The sequence below is a fragment of the Trachurus trachurus genome, assembly GCF_905171665.1.
Source record: "Trachurus trachurus genome assembly, chromosome: 11".
In the NCBI taxonomy this organism is placed as follows: Eukaryota; Metazoa; Chordata; class Actinopteri; order Carangiformes; family Carangidae; genus Trachurus; species Trachurus trachurus.
In genome coordinates this window covers 20,013,936-20,040,185 of record NC_139904.1, presented here as the reverse complement: position 1 = coordinate 20,040,185, position 26,250 = coordinate 20,013,936, and the positions used below count along the sequence as shown (strand labels likewise).

The following is a 26,250-nucleotide window of genomic DNA, read 5'->3' as shown; positions in this document are numbered from 1 at the left end:
TTATTTGCTCTCTTGCAAAGAGTTAGATGACAGGATTGATCCCACTCTGTCAGGCTACAGCACAGCCAGTAGACAATTAGAAACAGGGAAATCAGATAAACTGGCCTGCCTGAAGGAAATCAAATCTCCTGCTGCACTGAAGCTACAGTTTGCCCCTCATTCGTAAGTCACTTTGGATGAAAGCAGCTGCCAAAGAGTAAATGTAATGTCATTGCAAACCCCACTTTTTCCAGTCTTTATGTTCAGATAAGTGAACATGTTAGCAAGAGGACACTAATGATATATATATGAGGTTTATTAATCGGAGCACATATCGGAGCAATATTTCAGATGTATTGTTCGTCTTTCTCTACATGTGGAACTTGACTTCAGATGTCTGCAGTCCCCTCTTGCTTGCTGTTTACTTCACTTTGAATTTTGCCGCTTTTTTTCGCCGACAGACCTGTTTCCTCTTTTCTCGACAAACGCCTACTTCCTCCTTCTGCCCGTCTCTCTCAGCAGTCTCTTGGTCGCTCTTTTTGCCTGAGGTCTGAGGTCTTTGTCTAACAGCTTATGATGCTGAAGGCGGTTCACTTGTGGCCAGACACTCAGGCTAGACTATCTTAGAAAAGATCTGCCTTCTCCATCTGAATTTAGCAAGACGTTTGCAGCAGAAGCAGGTTGATTGGGAGGAGAAACTACTAGGGTTGCTTGGTGTGTCAAGTTTTCCGGGTGAGTCTTCACGTCTTCATGGTGTTTCTTGCTCTTTCTTCATGTTGCACAGGATGTAGTAGGCCTCAGGGTGCGGCTCTGTGTAATCTCCTGCCTCTTTCCCTCTCCTGTGTGTCACCAGTGGGCACGAACCTTGTGGTTAGATGTGTAGATGCATTCTGGAGTAGTAAATGTCCTGGTATGTACTGTACATGCTTGTTTGGCCGATCCAAGATGGGTCTTGCTTTTGGTTTTCCCCATGTAACCAGAAAAGAATGGAAATGTCAAAGAACGGATGTGTTTTTGAAGACAGTTGAGTGCCGTGGCCTCATGGTTTAGGAGGGGGGAGTGGAAATGTGGTGTCAGTTTGTGATTTTGGAATGGATAAAGAAAGAGCATGCTCACACAGCTGATAAATCTGCTGCATTGGAAAGTAATTACTTGGCAATATTAAGCTTCTTTCACAGTACACATTATGGGTTAGCTGTTTGCCTGCAGGCCTAATTTTGGCAAGTGTTCTTCTTTTGTTTTTTTTTCTGTCTTCTCATGTCGAAATGTTCCAGTGTTTTGAATATCTGGCTTTGCAGAATGCCATCCGAGTACCTCTAATTGTTTCTGACTCACATGTTTACCTCAAACTGCTGGCTTGCTCTGCTCGCAACACATTATTTAGCCCGGGTTTGTACCTTGTTCAGCAATACACTGTAGTTCCATGCTTTGCTTGTTCTCGTGTGGGTGTGTGTGTGTGTGTGTGTGTGGATTTAGATACAGGGACACACACAGTGGATTCCTGCCTTATATGTGCTCAGTTTACAGTGCACGAGTTGACTGTGTGTCTCCATAGTGGGCTCACACCTCGGCAGGAGGTCGGTTAGCTGCTATACGGAGTTGTTACGAGCTGCTGGTAGCCTACTAAGATTTGACAGGATATCCTGGTTGCAGAGGTGTAGTGAGAACCAGGGCGGGTTTGTCACAAATTAAGAGGCCTGCTGAAAGTCACACACACTTACACACAGCCAGGCATTGCAGCGTCAGAAGATGCTGTACTAAATTCCCCAAAATTGATCCGCTGCTTTGTTGTTTATGCAGCAGTCATTTGGTCTGGGTGTCGTCTGTCTTGCTGTTGTAGTCATGCTTTTCACTCGAGCCTCTTAGAGCATGGCACTTCCTTCCTTGCTTGAATCTGGAGGCCATCGTTTCTAAACTCTGACCCCAGCCTTCCTCCTTTTCCTTTTGTCTTCCTCCTTTATTTGGAGCTGTTTTGTCAGACTTTTGTCTTGCCAGCAGCTTTTCCACTCTTTGTATTGTGTGTGTTGGTACACAATGGGGAGGAACTAAGAATAAGAACATTCCTTGTTTTAACGTAGTCTTTCTGTTTTTTTTTTAGGTTTTTTTTATATCAAGACTACTAGGACCTTAGCTATTACTACTGCAGTGTCATGGTTGAAAAACTTTTGGAACTCAACAAATTAGTTAAGTTAACCAATAAACTAAAAGGCTGATGTGTCAGTATGTCTGACAAAAAAAATTTCACTGTTGTATATGGACTTAAAAGAATGTGAAGATTTGTGTCTTTCTGACATACACACACCTCTCCTCAAGGGCGTAACATGACCATCGTGTGGCTGGTGTGTAGGTGTGTGAAGGCGTCACGCTCGGAGCAACAATAACTCATAGTCATCTGCACCGTGTCACTGGGCTTTTGTCTCAGCTCTCAAATGGCCCCTGTGGCGAGATGGGCCCTTTGTAGAGGCATCGGATGAAGAGCTGGTGTCCTTTTGAAATCTACCCTGCACGCAGGTTACTTCACACACTAACACATATATCTGCATGTAAAGGTTTACGTACCGAGGCACATACTGAACACTCCAACTGTCAAAATGCACTCGGCGGTGTGAAACTCAAAGCGCACCAGAGCTGGGCGCGGAAATATAAGAGGATTTCAGTTTTTTACAGTTTAAGAGAAACACTGTTTTGATTGACAGGGTGACCTCGGGGTGCTGCTGCTTGTTTTTCATGGTCTGTGGTATAGCTAAAACAGGCATTTATTGTTACCATGCTTGGTATTCTGTAATTGATTACACACTGTTTATGAGAATAGGAGATTAAAATTTTCTCCAAAACAATGTTAATTACAGCGTGAAATGAAATAGTTGGGATGATTCAGGGTTTCTAAGAAGTGGCTGGGCTACAGTTTATTTTAAACAAGTGGTTAGATTGGTCCAACTGTGGCTGAGTTAAAAAAAAAAAAAAAAAAAAAAAAACATAATGTGACAGAGGGGGAGATATGTGACCCTGCATCAGTAACTTCTATTACGAAGATTTCCTCAAGTTTCAACCGTACCGACTCGCATAAACTCAGTTAGCAATTTATTAGGAACACCTGGCTGTGACTAATGTGGTCTAATATACAACAGTTCTGCCTTGAAGTTTATACTCTTCGGTTTTTGTTGAAATAGTGTTAAAGAGGATTTGAATCAACCACATGATCTGTTTAGAGGCTTTGGTCTGCAGTGTTATTCAACTGTGTTGCATTATACACAGATATACAGGAATGTTATTTGGCCTGGTTTCATTGATTTGAATGGGGTGAACAAAGTAATAGAAAGGCACACACACTTTTAAACATAACACCAAACATTTCAACATAATCACAGACTATGATAATGTGGAATCAACTAAACTGGACACTGTAACCCTCATGAGGGTAGTATTGATTGCGAGACTGTTTTATAAGTCTTATCTTGGGGTTCCTAATAAACTGACATTGAGACTAAATGGCATGGGGGAGAGATGGCAGGTCTAAAGCGTTGTGGTGTTCAGTATGTATGAGGTTCTGCTGACTGCTCTAAATGAAGTGGCAATCAAAGCCCGAGGAAGAAAAGAAGAACAACAATTTGGTAAATGTGCCAACCAAGTATTTTCTATTCATATAAGGCTGATGTTCATCAGGCCTGAGTGCCGCCTGGTCTGGTCACCCTGACATTGTCTGTGAAAACTGCTGCCTCATGTTCTCTCTCACAATTAGGGTTCCTACTAAAAGGTCCCAGGAGGAGCTGGCAGGAGAGGCTGTGCTTCACTTAGATCAAGTTCCTCTTGATATTCATACTCGTACTTTCTCTGGCTCTCTCTCTCCATCAGCGGATCCTTAAAAAGCCTTAATTAAAATAATTTCAAAGTTTTAAAGTCCTGTAAAATAAAGCATATGGGCATCGTTATTTATTTATTTTAGCTTTAATTGAAACCCTTGCAAGCAGCTTCATGCCATTCGACAGTGTTGATGATGGATTCTGTAGCAGTGTTGGAAATGAAACAAGACAAATGTTATGAATTATTCTGTTGTAATATATGAACAAGGCCATTGTTGTTTTCTGAAACAGCATGTCATATTGCCTACAACGTGTGTATACAGCTTTTGGTTTCTCCCGTGTGGACAATTCTTCTTATTTTCACTTCCAGTTATAGTTTAGGAAGTCTTACATCTGGCTTTTTGAAATTTGTCCTCTTTCAAATCCTCTTTTCGTCTCTCTGCCTTGCATGTTTATCTTTTGCTGTTGTATCCTCATCTTTCCTCACTTGCTCTGTTTAGCTTTCTTCCCCTCACCTCTCTCTGGGCTGTCTCACATTTCATGATGTCTTGTCGCATTTTCTGCCACTTGCACTTTTCTTTCGCACCACAGCCCTTTGATTTTAATCTTCTTTTAATGTCGCTAGTTTGTGTTTTCTGTCAGTGTCTGCCTTCCTTTCTTCCTCCCCCTTTCTCCTCGCATATTCCTTTGCATTTCTCACCTTTGCCATCACATCCCCTCTCCTCTCCTTTCCCATCTACAGATGATGTGACCCTCACATTACACATCATGAATTATTGAGGTGAAACCCAGCACTGTTCTGCTGTGCAACAAATCACAGGACTTCTCTCCCCTCTCTGTTTCCTCTCCTCTTACCCTCTCTCCACTCTTTATTGATGTTTTTGCTCTTTAATTTCGACCTCTGGCAACAGATCAGATCACAGGTTTCTGAGGGTAACATGAGATTTAGTTTTTGTCCTCTCTTTTGGACTTAATCCTAAGGAATTATGGCCACTGTAACCCAGCGGCACATGCATCTCTGGTTGCAGCAGGTGGGCGAATGTTTGAGGATATATTAACTGCACACACATCAAGCAATTGCAATACCTTGCTGGACTAGGGCCCACTTAGACCAGTGGTTTGATGGTATTGGCTACATCCTATTGCCTACAACACACTGGTGCAGTTGAACCAGTGGAAAGATTATAAATATGTGTCAGACAAATGAAAGAAGAGATGGTGGAGTCTGTTTCTTTACCGGTTCATGATCTTTTTTATCAGGTTCTGGAAAATAATATGTTCTGAGGTGAGAGAAACTTGGCAAGAATGAGAAGAGAGATTGATGAAGGCAAGAAACATCTGATGTGGTGGACAAAATGAATGAGCAGAGGAAAAAAGGAGAGGAAGGAAAGCAGGATCAGATATTTAAAAAAAAAAACTTCCTCCGCAAACAAAAAAAGATGGAGTGTGCTCTGTGTCCTGTTAGCCTGTTTAACCCTCTGGCAGAGTAAAAATAAACACACACTCACTCACACGCAACTGAACCAGGTTGCAGCAAATCACCTGCTCTGGCATGATGAGATCTGACAGCAGTGAGCTCGATAACAAGGGTCCATTTACTGTGTAAAGAGGCTGCGATGAGATGCCAGAGCGACAGATTGGAAATTGATACACAGCCCGCCAGACTATAGTAAACACTCATGATGACATGGAGAGAATATATAGTGACAAACACACACCTGAGAAAAATCCTGGTGTGAAAACCTTGTTTCTGAGAAATTGTTCCCTGGAGCAGTGTGTGTTGTGTCGATAGCAGGAACAACATGTTGATCAAATGAGGGCTGGACCATTTGTAGCCGTGCTCACGGTGAGTCGGTGTGTCGAACCACTGTGTCTCTCAATTACTATTGAGCCTGCGTGTGTTCAATCAATAGGCCTCAAGGCTGTCCATCTCTGAGTCATCTGTGGTTCTCAGAAGATGATGACAAGGTGCTCGGTATACACACTAAAGGTGCAAAGTACAAAGAGACACACACACACACACACACACACACACACACACACACACACACACACACACACACACACACACACACACACACACACACACACACACACACACACACACACACCATCTTTACTGGAAAACCAAATAGATACCCTCAATCAAAAGATTTTGACTTTGTGCACAATTACACACAGCACTCTCCATTTTTAAAGGATTATTTCTCTTTATTGCAATTTCTGTCTCATATTTGTTACTTTGACAGCGTTGTCCCCAGCAAGCAAATTTAGATGGGGATATAGCAACACTAATTCAGACTTATTTAGAAAGGTTTAGTTGGTTATGTCTAGAACAAATAGGTTTACACAGATTATCTAAACCACTTATAATAAAGCTGAGAGGAAATTCTCTGAAGTAATAATCCCTCATGATGTGTGTAAACAAACACATTAAAAGCAGTGGTTGAATTTGGACAATCAATTATGGACAATATAACTTAAGTTTGACCATCTAAGTAATGATAATGATTATGGATAGTAGATAAGTAGCAAGTCTGAGGATGTGTTGAGCAGATATAATGTTCACCCTGCTCATCATTAATTAATAAATAAATAAGCACCAGATACAAAGTGCAGCTCGGGGTAACAGGGAGGCCATTAATTTCTCAGGCACACGATGAACCTCTTCACTATATGTCATAACAGTTCATACAGCTTGTTAAGACCTTTCCCTCAAAACCACAAACCTGAACCTCATGGTGGTGGAACTGAAGGAAAAGTCAGAATTTCATGGCAGATAGTTGAGAGATTTCAGTCAAAGCGGTGGACCAACTGACCGACATTAAAATAACCTGGAGCCATGCTGCTTTAACACGACTTAAAAAAATTGACAGCCTGTCTGAGGATTGGCTGTTTTATATCTTCCACTGACAGCTGCTTTCAGTGTTGAGAGAGATGGTAATGTGCCTGCAGTAGATGACTGATATGGCTTTGTCTTACAAATGAATGAATCACATTCTCTGCATAGACACATATAAGGCTTGTATTTATGAATAACATTGTTATTGCAGTGTGGAATCCACTGCTGTTTGAGTCAGCGATTAGCCTATTACATGTAATGTGTGCAGGGTTGTGCTTATGTAGATGTGTGTCTGTCTCAGTGTTCCTCAGGGGGGAGAGGCAGGAGGAGGGAAACGGAGAGCAACGCAGCTGCATTCACTGAATGTCACCTAAGTGCCTAAGAAAGTATTTAACATGTGTTACAAAACCACTCTAATTGTCAATGAACATGCTTGTTCATATTTTGGTGGTGGGGTGAGTGAGTGGGGGGGGGTGAGTGAGTCATTTTGGTGGAGCTGTGACAAACGTGACTTGAGTATGACACGCGCTTTGGAAAGAAAGATGCATCCACATCTCGAGCTATTGATGCAGCGGCTGCTATGGCAACGGGCCCTTGAATAAAGGCTATGTGGATTATTATGGGGTGACTCACTCACAATGCCAGGCCAGTCTCATTACGTACACTATCTTTAAAATGAATACCTGCTCATCATCAAACACACATGCGTGCAGTCGCACAGTGTCGTATACTGTAATAGCAGACACACACTGCAGGCGTGCACACAAAAACAATCCTGGTCTGTGTTTGTGCACACACATTTCATCACTCACTGTGCTGCGTGTGCTTATGCAGACATGCTGTCTATATCAACACTGCTGCTTTCTGCTCAATAGTTGTCCCCCAGGAATTAGTCTGAGCCAGTCTTTATGCATTATGGATTGAGATTAAATATGTAAACAGGATTCTCCAGCAGGAACTAGGATGATCCAAGCTTTCTAGACAGGCTGGGAAAGTAAATAATTGATGCCTTCCTCAGTCGTTTTTTTGGGATATATCTGCTACATTCTCCACTTGATAACTGTGGGTCGTTGGGTTTCATTCGACCCCCTGCAAGCGCACAGAAGTGGCTAGTGACTAGCTCCCTCCTGTGTGGTTTGGAGTGACTGTGATTTGGCTGTTTTTTTTTTTCATCATGGGACCGCCACGTGGCTTATCTTGGAAAGCCACAGGGTTGCAGGTCCGTCAGGCTACCTGTTCCTCTGTCAGATAGCATGCTTATTTTTCTTGTGTCCTCTCAGGAGTCCTCTGCACAGGCACAGAAATCAGGGAGGAGCCACGCAAGATACAGACTTGTTGGAGAATGTGTGTGTGTGTGCATGAAAGAGGAGCGAGTGCTGGTGAGCTTGTTGCTATGCGTTCAAACCAGGGTGTGCACAGTCAGAGTCAGATTCAAGTATTTTCAGTTGTGTGTTTCTTCAACTAATGAAAGAAAAATAAATTGTGGTTTTACTTACTGCTGCTGTCTCTTAGAACCTCACTTCTGTGCCACAACAGAAACAGGATGTCAAAACTGCTCTTTCCCACTCTCTCACCCTCCCTCCCTCCCTCCCTCCCTCCTCTGATCTCTCCTTTTCTCTCCTCTTTTTATTCTCCCAGCATCACTCACCCCCCGTTTTACACTCACTTTTAAAAGGCAACACCAGTAACTTGAGGTCGCACTTGCAGAAAGTTTGAGAACAGAGAGGGAAAAAAATGTACAAACTTTGCACCAAAGGTTTGTTTTAATCGTAGCGTGTTGAATGTTTTTTTTTCTGTGCTGCTGGTTGTTTTTATATTTGGGTTGCAGTTTAGTTTGTATCACGCATGATGACGCAACGATACAATGATTCCTGCCACCACACTCCTCTCTTGATACAACAGGTGGTCGCAGTAACGTGCCAAGTCGATACAGAAGACAGCAAGCTAATAAACAGGGAATATCATGTGAATGAATAACATCGAATAACAATGATGTGTTTCAAGTAGATTTAAAATGTTAGTTCTGCTAATGTCTCATGACCTGAGGACGAGGGATGGTGATGTTAACCAGAGAAATAACTTGTGTTACTCCAAAGCTGAGGCTAAAATGCCCTGGAGATGTGACTTGGATTTTCCCAGATTTGGTTAAGATTGTTTAGAATAACAGATTATCATTATTGGTTTTATCCTTTGAACATAGGGAAAATCTCTCAATGGGTGATGGCAGGATCTCGTACGCTCACTTGCTATTGTGGCTAAAGCGCTGAAACGTCTGCGCCCTCTGTGACATAAAGTAACGCTCTAATTCACTGACAGCAGGAACTCTTGCACTTTGATCACTGTGAAACTGTCTAAACAGACTCAAAGAAGCAGAACTACTTGGCTCTTGAAGTTGTAGTAAGATGTTGCCATCCGGTTTGTGTCTGTCTCTGCTGAGTTTAAACAACTGAACTGAGGCCAGCTCAGGGAAACACAGCAGCTCTTACAAGACATTGTAACTTTTCACTTCTCTTACCTGCTGTGACCTCATTAGCAGTTTAACGTTGATTTGAATTAAACTCTTTGAGTGGATGAGCCCCACCGGCACGTCCTAATGCTCTGTGTACGTGTCAACAACTGCAAATTAAAGTGGTCTACTGCCGCAAAAAATGATTGAATGGTTTGAATAGAAAAGTGTGTTGGTCTGCTTTAGTTTGTGAAAGTGGGTCTGAGAGACTGAACTGTGTATTTGAATATAATTTTCAGCAGCAGAGTCTGCAGAAATTTACATGAAGAGCTCAGTTTTTTAAGGTCAACTGTCACACAACAGGGGAGTTTGTTCTATTATAGGTGTCACCTGTGGCTTCTGTATTAGCCCGTAGGATAGAAACGTGTGTCTTGTAGCAGGGTGGCCTGACCTCCATATGTCATCATACCCCTCAATCATCTGAGGTCAGAGTATGTGCTGTATTTCCACCTTTATAAATAAATGTCAACTGGTTGGTAGGTTAGAAAGCCTGTTGACTCATTTGCTCTAAACCTTTAAATGCTGTTCATTCATTCGTTCATTCATTTTGTTGTATCTTGGTCTCATGTATTTTTCAGCACAGCCCTTGTTGACCCTCTTTGCTCGGTCATAAATAATACATTTTTGGATTTGGAGGAAGCTAATGAAATTTAAAATAATTTTTAATTTAAATACTGATCTCAAATAAGTAGACCTGTTCCTTTACTAATGTGTTTTTTCCCTGTCTTTTTCTTTCCTCATTTCTCTATCCATCCTCTCCTCCTCTTCCTAAAGGTTTGGATGACCTTCTTCCAGTAGTCGTGGCAGAGGTGTGAGGCAGCCAGACCCACACCAACCACCCCCCTCGGCAGCCATGCCGCCGCCGGCAGACATCGTCAAGGTGGCCATTGAGTGGCCGGGGGCTTTCCCCAAGCTCATGGAGATAGACCAGGTAAGTGTCTGGGGACAACTATATACACATAAATGCCCTTTAAATCCACCCAGACAGAAGGTGGTTAACGGTTTGTCTGTGCAACAGTCACCTTGCAGATTTACACACCATGAACAGGGCAGATGTTTTGTCTGAATACCGTTATGTACTGTAATCCGTTGTTATGTGTAAACTGTGAAGCAGCTCAAATGTCTGGGAGGAGGTGGCTGATGGATGTAATCAGGGCCTGATATGTTTTGTCAGTGCTCCTTGCAGTTATACTAATTAGCCTAAAGGAAGTGCCTTAATTAAAACATTTAACAGCCAACACAGCCACAGCTTTGACATAACTTAAAAGACATTTCACTAAAGGTGCCTCGGTAATCTGGTATCTAGTTGTTGCTGAAATCAAACAAGCTGCATTACTGTCAGAAATAGGCCTATTATTTTTTAAGGAAACTTATTAAGGAACATTATTAAATAGTGGATCAGTCTTGTTGGTCCATTTAGGTTTAGTATGAAGGCAGAATCAAATCGGGGTGCAGGGTTGGGTTCCAATAAGTGGGGCCAAGCTCCACGTTTTCACCCACTTGCTGTTGCTTTTCACTGGTTCAGACGACACAGGCAGAGGTTTATATCGGCTGTAGATCATCAGATCTAGGCTGAATCTTTGAGATCCTGATCATTTTTTTTAACTCCAGTTTCTTCAAAATGTTGACCACTAGACAGAATTAGATCAGATAAGGGATTCAGTGATGCATTTGAATTTGATAAAATGGCATCAAACCACCTCAGGGTCTCACAACAAATGGCAGTAATTGACATGAAATCTGTCACCAAAATGTTATGATGTGTACGAGCTCAATGCTCAAATAGTAATCCACAGGTACAGAGCACGCTGTGTGTCGGCCAACACCTGGCTCTGACAAACACTGGATAACATGTTAATGGAGTAATTAGCCCAAACAGTGACTACCTAATGTGTGTGGGGTTGTGGTGGCTGACATGTTTACCGTTATGTTGTTTGATTACACATCCAGATTGTGAAATGGCCTGTGTGTTTGTATGTGTGTGTGTGTGTGTGTGTGAGTCATGGATGGGCTAATGATTGTACAAGCTATGAGTCACCGTGGCAACTGGAGCCGTGATTGCCCTTCTCAATGGATGAAACCACTGAATGAAACATTGAACTACAGAGGACATGTGCTGCTGGGTTTGCTGCAAGGTGCTTTAAGCACTTAAGCAAAGATTTGGGGATGTCGTTTTTGTATTTAATGACCTCTTATCAGCACCACTCCTGCAGTCTGAAATGTAAAACGTCTTTAGCTCCTCTTTGGTCTCTCTGTCGTCTTCACTTCTTTAAGCCCCCCTCCTCCTCTCCTCCTCCGCTTTTCTCTTATTCTCTTATCTCTCCCTGTCATCTCTCTCTTGTTTCTCCTTTCTGTTGCCTCCTCCTTCTTTTCCTTCTTTGCTTTCTCTCCCGTTCGTTCCCCCTCTCACACCTCCTCCCCGTCTTTTGTTGTAACTGTGAAACTTGCGCTGCGCCTCCTCCTCTCTTGTCCTCCACCGTCGTCAACCCCCACCTCTCTCCTCCTCCCTCTGCATCTCCCCTGTACAATAGGCCCTGCAGCAGCATATGGCTGTCTGAGTCATGCGTTGGGGAGTGGGCTTCGGCTGCTCGATCTGTCTTGAGGCCCAGAGAAAGCGTGCGTGTGTGTGTCTGTGTGTGCGTGAATCAGAATTTGTGAGTGTGTTTTTTGTTTGTTTGTTTATGTGGGTAAGTGAAATCGTGTGTGGGTGTGTTTGTGTGGCAACATGCATACTTGTTACTATTCATGCATAATGCGTGTGTGATTAATGTGTTGACAGCTCCGTGCACGTGTGTGTGCGTGTTTACTTGTACCCATTTGTACGGGGATTCATGTGTGCATGTGATTTGGTGCATTTTGCTCGTTAGTTGGGAGTGTTTAGGTGCAGCTGTGTACACCTATGTATGTTTGTTTGTGTGTGCACCCTCAATGCGCCATAGGCAGAAAAGTCCAACATTTGTGTGGGGATGCTGGGGAACAAGTTGTTGTCTGAAGTGCAACAGAGAGACAGTGGGAGGACAAGGTGATGAGGTTTCTGGTGATGAGAGAACTGTTTGCTGGTAGAAATAAAGGCAAATTCAGCTTGAGAAATTAGGTGCAAAGCCTGTTGTGGCATAGCAGCAGTTTTCTGTGGACTTCTATATTAAATATTTTTGTCTTGTCTGACAATTTGACCCAAACATTCTCAAATAGCATCCACTTGGAGCAGCAGAAACGAGCAGCAAATACAATAATGACATGCTTGTTATCACCTTTTAACTGATACAGCAATCTTGTTGTCAAGCAGTAGCTTAATTATACATCCAACAAACAGAGCAACATCATCCTTCATTAGGAGTCACTTGCCTGGCTGCCTGATATTAGTCCAGTGTCACTGTGTAGCTCTGTTTTGGTCTTTTGGAAACAACTCCCTGACAGCAGCAGGAGTTGAACCAACACAGTACAGTTTCAGGACCAAACATTAATGAAATAATTCATTAATTAATTAATTATGATTTGAATGATGCTGAAATGCTGTGTAGAGCTGAGAGGAACTGTAGAGTTGGGGTGCTAATTATCTGAGGGCTCATCATTAGTGGTTACAGCAGCTTCAGTACATTCTGTGCTTTTTAAGAAAATACTGCTCATTCCATGATTTGCGGTTTTAATAACTTTTCTTTTTCTTTTCTTTCTTTCAAAATTATTTTTAATGAGTTTTCCATTATGCATTTCAACAACGAATGTCAGTGCACAAGGGGTTCAATCCAACACTACAAAAAAATAATAAATAAATCTGTAAATATCAAAGTAAAAACAATTTTTTTGTATTGTATACATCAAGCTAGTCTATTTGTTGTAATTAATGCACCTGTAACAATGAAGATGTTTTACTGCTGCAGTTGAATGTGATTGTTGCTTTAAACCCGACAGAGATTAAAATATATATATATATATTTGCCAATAAGCCTCCAAATGATAATTTTTTCATTCCCTCTTAGGGATGTTTTTCCATGCATACCTAATGACCTATAAAAGCAGTGAAATTGAAATGTGAAATAAGTAGGTAAATATCCAATATGAAGCATCCTTGTATGTAATAATGGTTTAAGATGCCTGTCATGAAAGTGTAGACTTTGCTGCTGTCAGTCATTGGTCCTGGCTGGGGAAGTCTGCTTGTTGTGTAATCCAGTGACCTTGGAAAGAAAGAGAGAAGTGTACGTGTTATCCTCCCAGTTAAAAAGCAGACTGTTGAGCTGAAAAGCTAAAAGATGGTATCGACTCACAGAACCTTCATGCCAAAGCATAGACTGTTGTTGTTGTTGTTGTTGTTTTAGTTTTGCAAATTCAATGGTAACATTTTCTGAATTGCTGAGGGGGAAAACACTTGAAAACTGAACGAGAGCACTTAATGAAGCAGTACCTGATAAGACATTTTCTGTTGGAGAATACACTCATATGACACATTGAATCCAGTCACCATGTGAAAAAAAAATCCAGCATATAGAAACAAGACTTTTAAAGACATTTCAGAAAACTTATTAGGTATAATGTATCTTTAAAATGTTCCTTTATATTCATTGAGCTGCAACGCCAGGATAAATGGAGCAGGAAGTGTTATACAAAAGTTATGCAAAACTTTACACATATGATAAAACCCTTCTTTTTATACAATTTGAATGTCCACTCGTTTAAGTATATTCATTTATTACCAATAATAGGCTACACGTCCACAATAGAAAAAGCTTTGATCATGGAGGAATCGCTCGCAGCAAATGTAGCTACTAGTTGTTTTATGTCTTTGTAGACCTTGCCAACCTTTTATTATTCATCTGATAATTTATTAGATTACAAGATAACTCACAAAAAAGAAAATAAATTTTGAACTGCGTTAAAATTGTAGGATGTACTATAGCGCAGTTTTGGTGTTTTATCATCAGGGTTTTGTTTTTACGTGCGTGTGTGGCGTTTTTGCATTCCTTGCTTTTCCTTTTAACCCTCTGTCTGTTTTCATCGTCAGTTCAAGGTTGTTTCAGTTCAACGGTTTTGTTTTTTAATTTCAGTTTCGGGCAAGATTTAAAATGGCTTTTTGAAACTCACACATACCATCATGTAACACAGACACACACACACACAGAAATATTCTGGTGTGTGTGTGTTCACTGTAGTCTGGCAGCATACTGTAAGTCCCAGTGAGCCTGAGGATGACAGCATTGGCGAGCTAGCAGATATTAAAGTACATACCAACTGGCACTGTACACACACACACACACACACACACACACACACACACACACACACACACACACACACACACACACACACACACACACACACACACACACTCTCCTTAACCCTCCCCACTCCGTTTCCCCCCAGTCCCTCTGTCTCTCTGTTCAACAGCCACTCTCCAGCTTTCTCTCACTATTATCATCCATTCTCCCTCTTCCCGTGTTAGCTGTTGTTTTCCCCTCATCTTATCCAATTTGCTCATTTTTCACAGTTTCATCCTCCGTCCCCTCTTTTGTTCATGTAACAGCTCCTCGTCTACTTCTGTCACGTCCCTGCTTTTCTTACCCTGTCATATATCCCCAACATCCTGCCACCATTATCTTCTCTTTGTAATCTTCATCACTACAGCTTGTGTTCCTGTGAAGCAGCCTCTGTCTCTGCAAAGAAGCAGCAAAACTGTCACATCCTATATACAATGCATTGTATATAGATGCTCACAAAATTACCATGTGTGTATGCTGGAGTGCGTGGTTTTTAACTGTGTGGTTTGAAATTGCTTTGAAAAGATTAAGCTTGGCACAGTGGGGGTCTTGGCTCTAAACATGGACTTCTGGGTAAGACTCCTGTGCCAGTGGATGGGGTGGCACTAGAGAAAGTGCAGTCTTCAGATCTTTTACTGGAACTATGCTACTCTGTAAGTCTGAAGGGACGCTGGCTGGAATTGGAGCAGAGGTCAAGACATCCTGACTTTTGGTCTCTTTATGGGCCTTGCTCAAAAAATGCATAATGCATATTGAGTCCCATCGTGCAACTGAAGATATCTTCATTAGATCCTCCCTGCCTAATGGCTCAAAGCTCATTGCTTTCAAACCCGCATATCCAGTCTGCAACACAGACTTTCTCTTTTCCTTTCAAACTCCTTTCAAACGGTCTCATTTCAAACATTAGGAAGTTTCCTACAGAGCTACTGAAGATAGTTTCCAGCTGTTTTTAACGGGCTCAATTGTCTTTGTAATGAGTAAACATTATGTGTAAAATAGGTCCCCTGAAACAATCCAAGTACATACGGTATCCTGTATTCACAGAAGTGTTACTAAAGAAATTAACAAAGTATATAGCTACAGTAATGCTGTATTATCCTATTGTGATTATTGAGATTTTTTTAATATTCAAATATTTTTATTGAGATTTTCCAACAAAATGACATATATTGGTATCAAACAGTATTATTGAGATTATTTTAACTGATGTATCAACATGCTTTTTCTGTCGAAGCCAGTCAAAATGAGATTTGATGTGGTTGTCATTGAGTATCAAAAGGTATCAGGCATCAAACTTTGGTATTAAACTGCCAGATTGGTTCATCTGTTTATTCTTTTTTCTCTTGTTTGTTGTTGTTGTTTTTTATTTATCTCTTATCTAGTAGTTTAATTGGTCTATGAAAAACTGAGTAAAATATGTTTAAAATGGTCTAATATCAGTGCAACAACCAACTTGGCAGTTGTCGGAAATAGTCAAATAAAATCAAAATAAACTTATAAACTTACTGTAAGTGCCGTTCAGAAAGTTACGGCGAATTACTTTTCAGTAGTTTGGAGCAGAATATCCCTGTTTCTGATCTTGAAGCAGTTTCACATACAGTAATGAATGAAATGGAGGAGCAGACATGGTTCCCACATCAGCAGTTGGACAGTTAGATAAATACAGGGTCCTGAAGAACAGCCTCTCTTTGTGCCAGTCCTGTAATATAAAATAATTGCAGCCCACTCTGAGCTGACTGTTGTTTTAGGAACTCAAACTTGGACTATGGACTAAATGTAGTTTTGCCTTTCTCCACAGAAAAAGCCTCTCTCAGCCATCATTAAAGAAGTGTGTGAAGGGTAAGTCGGCATTTGCATTTGTCGGTGTGTGTGCATACTGTATGTGTGCATAAATACATGTCTTTGGATTTGAAATTATTCTCCAAGGGCTTCCTGTAAAAGGCCTTTCCCTCTGTCTCCATGCTGCAATCGTATTAACTGTCGGAGAAGATGTTTCCACTTTTTAAACCAATTATCAAATGTTTTCCTCTCCATTCAATGGCTTTTAGGTGGTCCTTGGGGAACCATGAAAACTTTGCTCTGCAGATTGCCGACTCAACAAATTTTTACATCACTGAAAAGGTTTGATTATCTGTTTTTAACCGTAAGAAGTAGTAGTAGTGTCTAAATATACCACAAGAGCTGACCAACTTCTGCTTTTATTTTGGTAATCCCCCACAGAATCGCAATGACATTAAGAACGGTTCAATCCTTCGCCTGACCACCTCTCCTGTAAGTTTTTTTTCTTTGGCTATGTAGGAAAATGTAATTATTGTGTATGAACAGACTGATTTGCATTTAATGTATTTTCCCTTTTCCTCTCTGTCTCTCTTCCCCTCCAGTACCAGACTGCGCTCCAGCTTCACGAGCGTATCCAGTCGTCCAGCATGGATGCCAAGCTGGAGTCTCTGAAGGACCTGGCCAACGCGTCCCGGGACATCACATTCGCCCAGGAGTTCATCAACCTGGACGGCATCTCGCTGCTCACTCAGATGGTGGAGAGCGGGACTGAGTAAGTTCACTGTCTGTCCATCTCTCCTGCCTCCATCTCTGCAGTGTTTTCCTCACCTCGGACAGTTTCTTAGCTCATGTGACAAAGCAGGGATTTGTTAGAGGGAACCATCTTTAGCCTGAGTTAAGTCCATTGTGGGTTTAATAAGATCAGGCTAAGCTTCCACAGACACAGACCTGAAGTCAGTGAGATGAAGATCTTTGGAGTTGCACTGTACGTTCTGACCGGTTACATAAAGCAGCTGACTGACCTGCTCATTCAGTGATGCTCCTCAAATCATTGAGTTAAACTTGATGTATGGTGTTTTGCATCATGTGTTGTGGCCGGTCATCTGCACTGCAAACACATTTGGTGTGTAAATTGATTTGTAGCTGGGTATACTCATACCGTTGGATTTCACGGCACCACTGCAACACTGGATAGATGTGTTATTCTCGGGCCGTGTTGCAAAATCCATTATATATAGTGTCCTCAGTAATCGTGTTTACGTTCATACATTCATCTTGTGATAGTGGAACATTTGTTCTCTCTTGCTACTAAAAAGAAAAATACTGCCCTGCAGTCATTAACAGCCCATAATCTGTTTACAGTGTTTCCTCTACCTGGATAATAGAGTGTGGCAGAGCAGTGTTGTGCAGTGTCTTTGTTAGATATCGAAATATGCTTTGTGCTCTGATCAGGAGCAAATTCTTCATCTTGCTTGTTCACGTCTTTCTTATGAAAAACATCCAACAGCAGCAGAAACATGTAGGATAAAACACAAGCAGCACAGCCTTAGTAAAAAATACTATTTTATTTCCATACGTGTGTCTACACAGGCCACACCACAGCTACGGCTGCTATTTGGGTAGGATCCAGAGCAAAGCAGTAACTGCCTAACACTCTCTCAAGGTGTCATCCAAGTGTGTTACTGCTGGAAAGAAAAAGAAGCAGCTTTTATTATATATGTAGTACATGCCCATGGGCTCCTCTCTGTCCTTGTTGACCATGAGAGTGATATTACACTCAACTGAGAGGGGAGAGATGCACCGGCTTCTGTCTGTTCAGCACATCCAAAAACTGTGTGTGTGTGTGTCGAGGGGGACGGGGGCTAGAGCCCCCCAGAGACCGTCTCAACTGAAGGTTAAAGCGAGGGCATTTTTCGCTGAGGTGGAATTTCTCAGTCCCGATGCCAGGGGGGAAGTGTGTGGTGTGTGTGTGTGTGTGTGTGTGTTCGTTCACGCCAGTAGCATGTTGTGCGAGTGCAAGGTTCCCGGCAAAACCAGAGCTGAGACCCAGACGAGAGTTACAGTAGGGGATGGAAATGAACACACACACACACACACTCACACACATGCATAGGCTGCAGACTGGCAGGGCGAGCAGCAGCAGCCAGCCAGTCATCCGGGACGCTCTCGTTTTCTGCCTCATGCAATTCTCATTATTCATCCCTTTTTTCCCAGTGAGAGAAAAGATGGATTGAAGAGTTGTTTACTTGCATGAGAAGTTTGCTCCAAAGACACACCCGTGGTGTAAACACAGTACACACAGTCATGGTATAAACACACACACACACACTCACAAGGTCATGTTTTTTTACTACAGTGCAGTTAAGAGCCAAACTCTTGTGTGCAGGACAAAACAACACACTGATAGACACTTGAAATTGATCAATAACTTCTTAAAGTGAACGCTCTCCCTCTCTCTCTCTCTCTCTACCTTTGGTGCCCCTGATAGTTTTGTATGTACAGAGAGGTTCACATCCAAGTCTGGTGTTTAATATCTTTCACTCAGCAGAAGCCACTTGATGATCTCAATGATGTTTCAGCTTATTAGACAACAGCGCCTTTAGCTTTACACTCACTTCTACAATTTGACAGAAAATCATTGAGGCGGCTTCTTCTTCTTTTTTTGGAAATCTAATGTTCAAATTAGCAAATATTTGACCCTGTTTGATCTAACTGCAAGGAGCCATCTCAGCAGCACCAATGCTCACTGCACTCAGTTCCTGGCTCTTTTCATTAAGTATGTTTTTTATGTAAATTTACCATCACATCAGTTATTCAGGAGTGGAGAGCTTAACAGTGGTCCGTGTGTGTGTGTGTGTGTGACAGAGAGAGAGAGAGAGAGAGAGAGAGAGAGAGAGAGAGAGAGAGAGAGAGAGAGAGAGAGAGAGACATAGAGACAGAGAGAGCAAGTGGTTCTTCTGCATTTTCATCTCAACAGAAGGAGCTTATGAAACGTAGATGGATATCGGTCTCTCTCTCTCACACACACACACAAACACTCACGAGTGTGTCTGACATCCAACTTGGTGAACCGCAATTATTCAAGAGGCTCAATGCAGGCAGCTCTCCTGGGCTGAGCGCTGCTGTGATTTAATGCCTCTGCCAGGGATGTTGCACTGTGTTCATGTGGAAATCAGCTGGTCGGCTGCTGCCAGCTCCACCAGTTGAAGGCAGATATCGCCCCCTTCTGACTGACACCCGGAACTGCTGTTTTACTAATGAGCTGAGATGCAGTGGCTGTTCACAATGTGCAACTTCAGACAGTTCATTAAGATGTGTCATTATATCTAAATAACACAGGAGCGTGTGTTGTAAAGGATGAGTTCACCCACATTATTTTTTTTATATTGATCTTCCTGATTGTGCTATCACAGAAAATACAAAAGAGGTGAATGCTATTTCTTCAGAATAGTCACAGAAAAATCTGAAAAGGTCACATATCACAGAGGGCGGTGTCAGTTGTTTCTATCAGAGCTACTTTCTACTGAAGAAATAGTTCCCAGTCAAATAGTTTTTCCCCCCCACTCTGTTAATCCCTCGATGTCTTAATTTGTGTGTAATTTATCTGCTGCATCATTGTATAACATGTCCAGACATGTCAGGATGTCCAGAGAGCAGCAGAGATCTGAGGTTACAGTTCACACAAGGAAACGGTGCTCGTGTCACTTGAGACATTTGACGTGTACAGACATATTTTATCTTCATTTCTTCTTGTTAAATGAAAGTGTTTGATCATTTGTGTGTATTGACATCTCTCACCTGAGCTTCCTGTGTGTGTGAGTAAAGTTTGCAGCAAAATGCTTTTTCATCTGTTTCTGCTTGGCATGCTTTCAGTGTCTGTGTAGACTGACTGTTTAAAGGTGTCAATATGTAAAAGTTCATGCTCAAAGAAATGCTGACATTTTAATTTCATTTTGCCCATGTCTGAGTTGAACAACAAGAAATGTATTTTTATGATGTTTTATAACTGGACCTCCTCTCTCTCTTTCAAAGACTGTTTTTTTTTCATATCAGCTTGTCACCCGACTGTGATGTGTGTTATTCCCTGCTCTGGGCTGGCTGAGAGTTTAAGGTTTGGTTGTTTGTTTACCAACTGTGACGCCAAAGTTTCTCAAATCTTTGCAGGCGCTATCAGAAACTACAGAAGATTATGAAGCCCTGGTAAGCCCCTCCCCTCCCCCCCATCCCCTACAGCCGGGTAATGTCATTGGCTCTGTGCTCTTCCTAACCTGCTGGCTGAGTCTGCATGATTAAGACTCTGGCCCCCAGTGCCTTATGGGAAATATATATGTCTATCTATACAGTGTGTATTAACACATCCACTCACAGGCTACCATTTCAAAAATCACTTACTTTGCATGTGGTTTTGGGCAACAGATTCAAACAACTTACTAATTTATGCAACACAAACTGAAAGAAGACCAAGATTTATTTTTGAAAAATTTAAATCAAGAAAAACACATTGCCACAATCAATATACAGTACTGAAGTGAAAAAATTAAGCACAGTTAAACAGATCATTACATCGAGTGCAGTCTATATTTCCCCCTGAAATAAAACTTGGTTTTCTTTACAAATCGGTGCTGCTCAGGGTGAAGGGGATTTTTTTTTACTGGCTCTCTGTCAGCCAGGTTTCTCTCTTCCACACCATGAGCCTCTTATCAGTACAGGAACATCCTCCATCCATCCATCAACCAGGTTTCCTTTTACTCTATCCGCCTTAAACAATCTTTCCACCAATGTCAGCGTTCTCCTTTTCCATGTAGCGTCAAATAGCCAACCAGAGTTCATCACCTAAATGCCCAGTGCCACCTGCAAAAGCTTCTTCGTCCTTCAGCTGTGGGTTACTAATTGTCCATTTAACTGTTAACTCACTAATCATCTGCCATGCAGCAACACTGACCCATGATGCTCTCTGTTGATCCACTGTTTCTTTTCTGAGGGTTCTCATCTCTGTAATCAGTATTTTAAGTTATCTAAGTTATGAAGTGTATATATAGACTACTATTTTTTTAAGACTTTAGATTTACTTCAGATTCAATGAACATTTTTTTTACTAGGTTATAGCTCCACAGTTAGGATTTATATTATACAGATCTGCAGTGCCAGATTTGAGCAGTAGAGGTCAGTATTGTCAAGTCTATTGTTCTGTCATAATACCGTGACAGGCTTTTAAACATAAATCAGCAAGAATAAGTTGAAATGTTTAATTTGATCAGGTTTGCTTGTGAAAACTTCCTAAATTTCTCATTTAGCACCTCCAGCTGTAATATGTCTCAGATATAACAGCCGTTTAATGCGTTCCCTCTGCTTTGGCCTCCCGTGAATATTGCAGAGTGATTTATCTCTCCTGGTATTTGTGTAACTGCATGACTTCACTCTTTAATGTAGCTTTCTGGTCCTGATTGAATGCTGCACTGTGCTGCCCGGCTCTTGCTGGCCCTCTGACGGCCCCCTGCTGTTTTGTTGAAGGCCAGTCTGTCTGCGCTGCATCGCAAACCTCCTTCCCATTTTCTTCCTCCTCTCTTTGTCTCTGGTTTTCTTCAGCAAGCCTGGTCGCAGCATTGAACTTCTGTTCTTCTGTTCCTCTGTCCCTCTTCTCTTCCTCTCCACCACCACTCTCTTTGTCTCTGCTGACCACTCATTCCTCGTTATGTTCCCAGCCATCTGGGCTTTGCAGCTAAACACCGCTCCAAGCCATCTGCTAGAGAGAAGTTTCCTATGGTTTGTGTGTGTCTGTGTGTGTGTCTCGTCTCTTAGTTTTGGCGACCTGCTGTCCTTCACTCTGACGGCCTTTGTGGAGCTGATGGACCACGGCATCGTCTCCTGGGACACTTTCTCCGTGGCCTTCATCAAGAAGGTCAGCCAAGAAAACGAGTTGCACAACAGGGCCGGATGAGAAGGACTTAAAGCAAAGTTTTGCAATAACACTCGTGTATTGGCTTTGACGCCATCTGTGATTTAAAAACAAAACTTTCCAGCATTAAAACGTGTAAATGTGTTATTGTTGTGACATCAGATCGCCAGCTATGTGAACAAGTCAGCGATGGACACAGCAGTGCTGCAGCGCTCCCTCGCCATCCTCGAGTCCATGGTGCTCAACAGTCAGGATCTCTACCACAAGGTGGCACAAGAGATCACCATTGGACAGCTGATCCCACATCTTCAGGGGTGAGTGGATGAATCGGTAGTCGGTGATTATTTTTGATCCATTTTACTTTAAAACTGCAGGTTTCATTTATGTACACAGTGATAAACTCATTTCAAACCATATGTGCAGATGATAATGAATTCCTTATTTCAGCGATAAATATTCATAATTGGGCTGTTGTCCAATAACAGGACTGATCAGGACATACAGACCTACACCATTGCTGTCATCAATGCTCTGTTCCTCAAAGCTCCTGAGGAGAAGAGACAGGTGAGGCTCCAGCCTGCACACACAAGCACTTTCACACTCCACTGACTCTACTGTGCGTCATTTCATGATGCACCAAGCTGTGAACGGTGCGATCCCATGTTACCATCAGCATTTTGTCCTGTAACAGTGTACTTAACGTGTGTGTGTCCGTGTGTTTGTGCAGAATCAGTGTCGACAATACATTTGCAGGGCAGTGCAACAATAAAATCTAGTAGTGAAGTACAGTATTGATAAATTATTTTTCTTTCCTCTCTGCAGAAGTGAAGTTTTAGCTCAAACATCCTCTAATTTCTCCACTCATCCCTCTCTCTCTCTCTTTCTCTCTGTCTCTCTAGCTTCCTCACCCATGTCACACTTTGCCCTGTAGCTAATCACATGATCCCTTACATCAGCACCATAGGGTCCTGGGATTTGCTTTGACATTAATAATGAATGATGCTAACCCACAGCTTTTCTCCTATGCAGCATACAAAACTGAGGATGCGCTATGCAGAAATAAGCCTTGCAGCACCGCTGCATACAAATTCAAGCACGCTCAGATGTTGCAGTGCTTCTTTTTGCTCAGGTTAAATTAGCTAAATGTCGACAATTTGGCGTTGGAGCCTGTTTGATTCAGATTCACGAGGACTGTTGGCTGAAAATGTAAAACAACTTTACTGTTGAGTAAGTGAATAATGTCTGTTTACGCTCAGGTATAGGCATGTGTAGTAGTATAAGTTTATAGCAGCTCATTTTACGTCTGCAGAGAGTCAGGTTTGTAAGGAAACGCTGTGGGACGGCGTCTGGTCGTCATGTCAGCCTCTTTTGTACAGTATGCAGACAGATTATAGATGACACATCTTAAAATATGCAAGCGGCCAGTGACACAGTTAGTTCTCAGATAAACGACGGTGTGCACTTTGTCTGTTTGTGGTAGAGACTCGACCAGCGGTAAAGCTATTATTATGAACCCCAGTCTCTCACCAGTCTGCTGACTCCGTTGCCCCCCGCCTCCCTCCCTCAACCCCCCTTCCTTCCACAAGCTGCACCGCTGACAGAATTTTTTTTTTTTCTTAACCTCCTCTCAGGCTCTCTTTTTTTTCTACATTCACTCACTCACTCACTCACCATCTCTGTCTCTCTGTCTCTGACTTTGTTTCCTCACTGCACACGGTATGGTAGTTTGATGAGCACATTGTGGACATCCTAAATTGTCCCTTGACAGTAAGTGCACCCTTGATAAGCACACTTTGTAGTTTGCACTGTAGAAGACATGAGTTAGTGCATTTAGTATCCCTTTTTAAGATTAAGTTCTTCTTTGGGATGGCTTCTTCATTATGTTATGTTATTTTATTTGTTTTACAGCCTCTCACTGCATACATTTGCGGTGTGCCACGGCAACTTTATTTTGGTTTTTGCCCGCATCCATTTTCGTTTCCAATATAGAGAACCCAACAAAAACGTATTTATTGGTGATATTATGTCATTTCTCATTTTTGTCCCTCTCACTCTCTCCTTGCTCTCCCTAAATTCTGTCTTTTACCCTCTATCCCTTTTTCTATTTCTCGCTCCTTTTCTTTCTCCCTCTGTAGGAGATGGCCCATATTCTCGCCCAGAAACAGCTGCGCTCCATCATTCTCAGTGTAAGTTTAATCATGCCCTTCCTTTCTTTACCTCTCCAGTGTATCCCTCTTTCTCTCACACACACACACACACACACACACACACACACACACACACACACACACACACACACACACACACACACACACACACACACACACACACACACACACACACACACACACACTCTCTCTCTCTCTCTATTCGGGTTTATGCGTCTGCACCAGTGTGATATCAGAGAGGAAAATGACACCTGCCACTTCTGCCTCAGTCTCACCCCCCTGGTTATTATCTACTGTACTCCCTTTCTCACACCTGTTCTCTTTCTCTCTTTCATCCTCTCCCTTGTGTTAAATCTAATTTCTTTCTCTCCTGTTCCTTCATCTGACTTCTGCTTTCTAATCCTCGTCATTCACTCCCAAATCCTCTTATTCTCCTTTATCTCTTACCGTCTTCCTCCAAAATCCACGTCTCGCCTCTCTGACCCCATCCTCTCTCCTCTCTCCTCTCTCCTTCACCTTCTCTTTGTACATCTAACACATCTCTCCTCTCCTGCTTGTCCTCCCTCCCCACTCCCACTTTTGTCCATCATGCCATGCAGAATGTGATCCGGAGCAACACACCCATCAACGATGAGATGGCGCACCAGCTGTATGTGCTGCAGGTGCTCACCTTTAACCTGCTGGAGGACCGCATGATGACCAAGATGGATCCCCAGGACCAGGTGGAGACTGAATAATGCATTCAGGAAGTAGTAATGAATGAAATTAAAAGACAAAAGCTTAATATCCAATAACATTGTTCCACCTGAGATTAGACCTCACCTGTTTAAGCTTGTATATGATGTTAATTACGTGTGTGTTTGTGTCTGTGTGTATAAGAGTGTATAAAAGCATAAAAGCAACACAACAGCAAGAAAAACTCTTCTTAAATTAGTTTTATAGTCATACATTTCTTCAGTTAACTCATAAGAGGTGAGTAATGATAAGTTAGAATGCACTTAATCACAACAGAATAAGGGTGGTAATATTCTGTTTGTTGTTGTTGTTGTTGTTGTTTTTATTACCCTCAACAAATCCCATGATAAGTCCATGGCCAACAATGCTTTGGCCCTTCTCTCAGTATTTTCCGATTACCCCAGCCCGGACTATCTGTTGCTTTCAGCCCCAGGCTCATTTGCTCCTACTGAAGACGTTAATCTTTAAAAACATGCCAGGCAGAGCCACTGTGCCATTTTTAGTGAACGCTAGTCAAACAGGAGTAAATAGTGTATTTGTCAGGGACTATCTTCAGCAGTGGATTTATACACATTTGGTGCATAAGTGATTTTTTTCTGCAGCATGACAGTGCAAGTTAGATTGGTCTAAAATTAACAGCGCTCATGTTCATCATGATGAAACAACGTGTTATCCAGTGTAACATTTTGATGTGTTTTAACTAGTGTTAGTTTGAAGCCAGTGGAGGTGTTTGGCACAGAGGAGTACGATCTGTCAGCTTTTGGCCAGACAGAAAATTCCACTTAGTGGGATCAGTTTATTGTTGGTTTTGGTCTTGAGATTTGTTGACGGTGAGAAAACAATAGAATATCACCACATGTCTGTCTATCTGAGTTTACTTACATTGTATAAGTGACCTCAGACCCTGCAGGGGCACAAAGAGCAATTCCTACAAGAAAACATTTAATAGATAAAACAAAATAAAACAACAACAAAAAAGGAAAAACAGATACATCTCATGGAGGGGATCCCCCGACCGGACAGCCAGGCAAGCTTAGCTGCCAGGAGTAAATCATTAATAATCTTTTATTCAGCAGCTTGTGGGCAGTTTGGGTCTGATCCGGCCTGATTTAAAAAAAAACAAAAAAAAAAAAAAAAAACAGTTATTGTAGGTTTGGCCAAGTAATAAAAACAGCAGAGACATGGCTGCTGGCCAGGTTGCCTTGGGCACTGAAAGACCCCAGACAGTAGAGATGAGGCTGAAGCATTCTTAAATTATAATGGTGAATGGAAGAAAAGACACATGGATTTATGAGC

At 42.0% G+C, this 26,250-nt stretch overlaps 1 protein-coding gene across 3 annotated transcripts in view; it reads left to right on the top strand.

Moving 5' to 3' along the window:
- Positions 1-26,250, top strand: part of elmo1 (engulfment and cell motility 1 (ced-12 homolog, C. elegans)) — a 101,765-nt gene that overhangs the window by 22,610 nt on the left and 52,905 nt on the right. For 2 of the 3 annotated variants that reach the window (XM_083982811.1, XM_083982812.1), the window contains 11 exons: positions 9,902-10,058; positions 16,175-16,215; positions 16,425-16,497; positions 16,597-16,647; positions 16,758-16,927; positions 20,320-20,355; positions 21,955-22,054; positions 22,214-22,365; positions 22,537-22,615; positions 24,187-24,237; positions 24,819-24,941. In XM_083982811.1, the coding sequence (XP_083838937.1) occupies positions 9,981-10,058; positions 16,175-16,215; positions 16,425-16,497; positions 16,597-16,647; positions 16,758-16,927; positions 20,320-20,355; positions 21,955-22,054; positions 22,214-22,365; positions 22,537-22,615; positions 24,187-24,237; positions 24,819-24,941 (954 nt within the window). In that variant the 5' untranslated portion in view covers positions 9,902-9,980. Of the gene's footprint in view, positions 1-506; positions 712-9,901; positions 10,059-16,174; positions 16,216-16,424; positions 16,498-16,596; positions 16,648-16,757; positions 16,928-20,319; positions 20,356-21,954; positions 22,055-22,213; positions 22,366-22,536; positions 22,616-24,186; positions 24,238-24,818; positions 24,942-26,250 lie in introns of those variants that run through there. The other variant, XM_083982810.1, reaches the window with a different exon arrangement.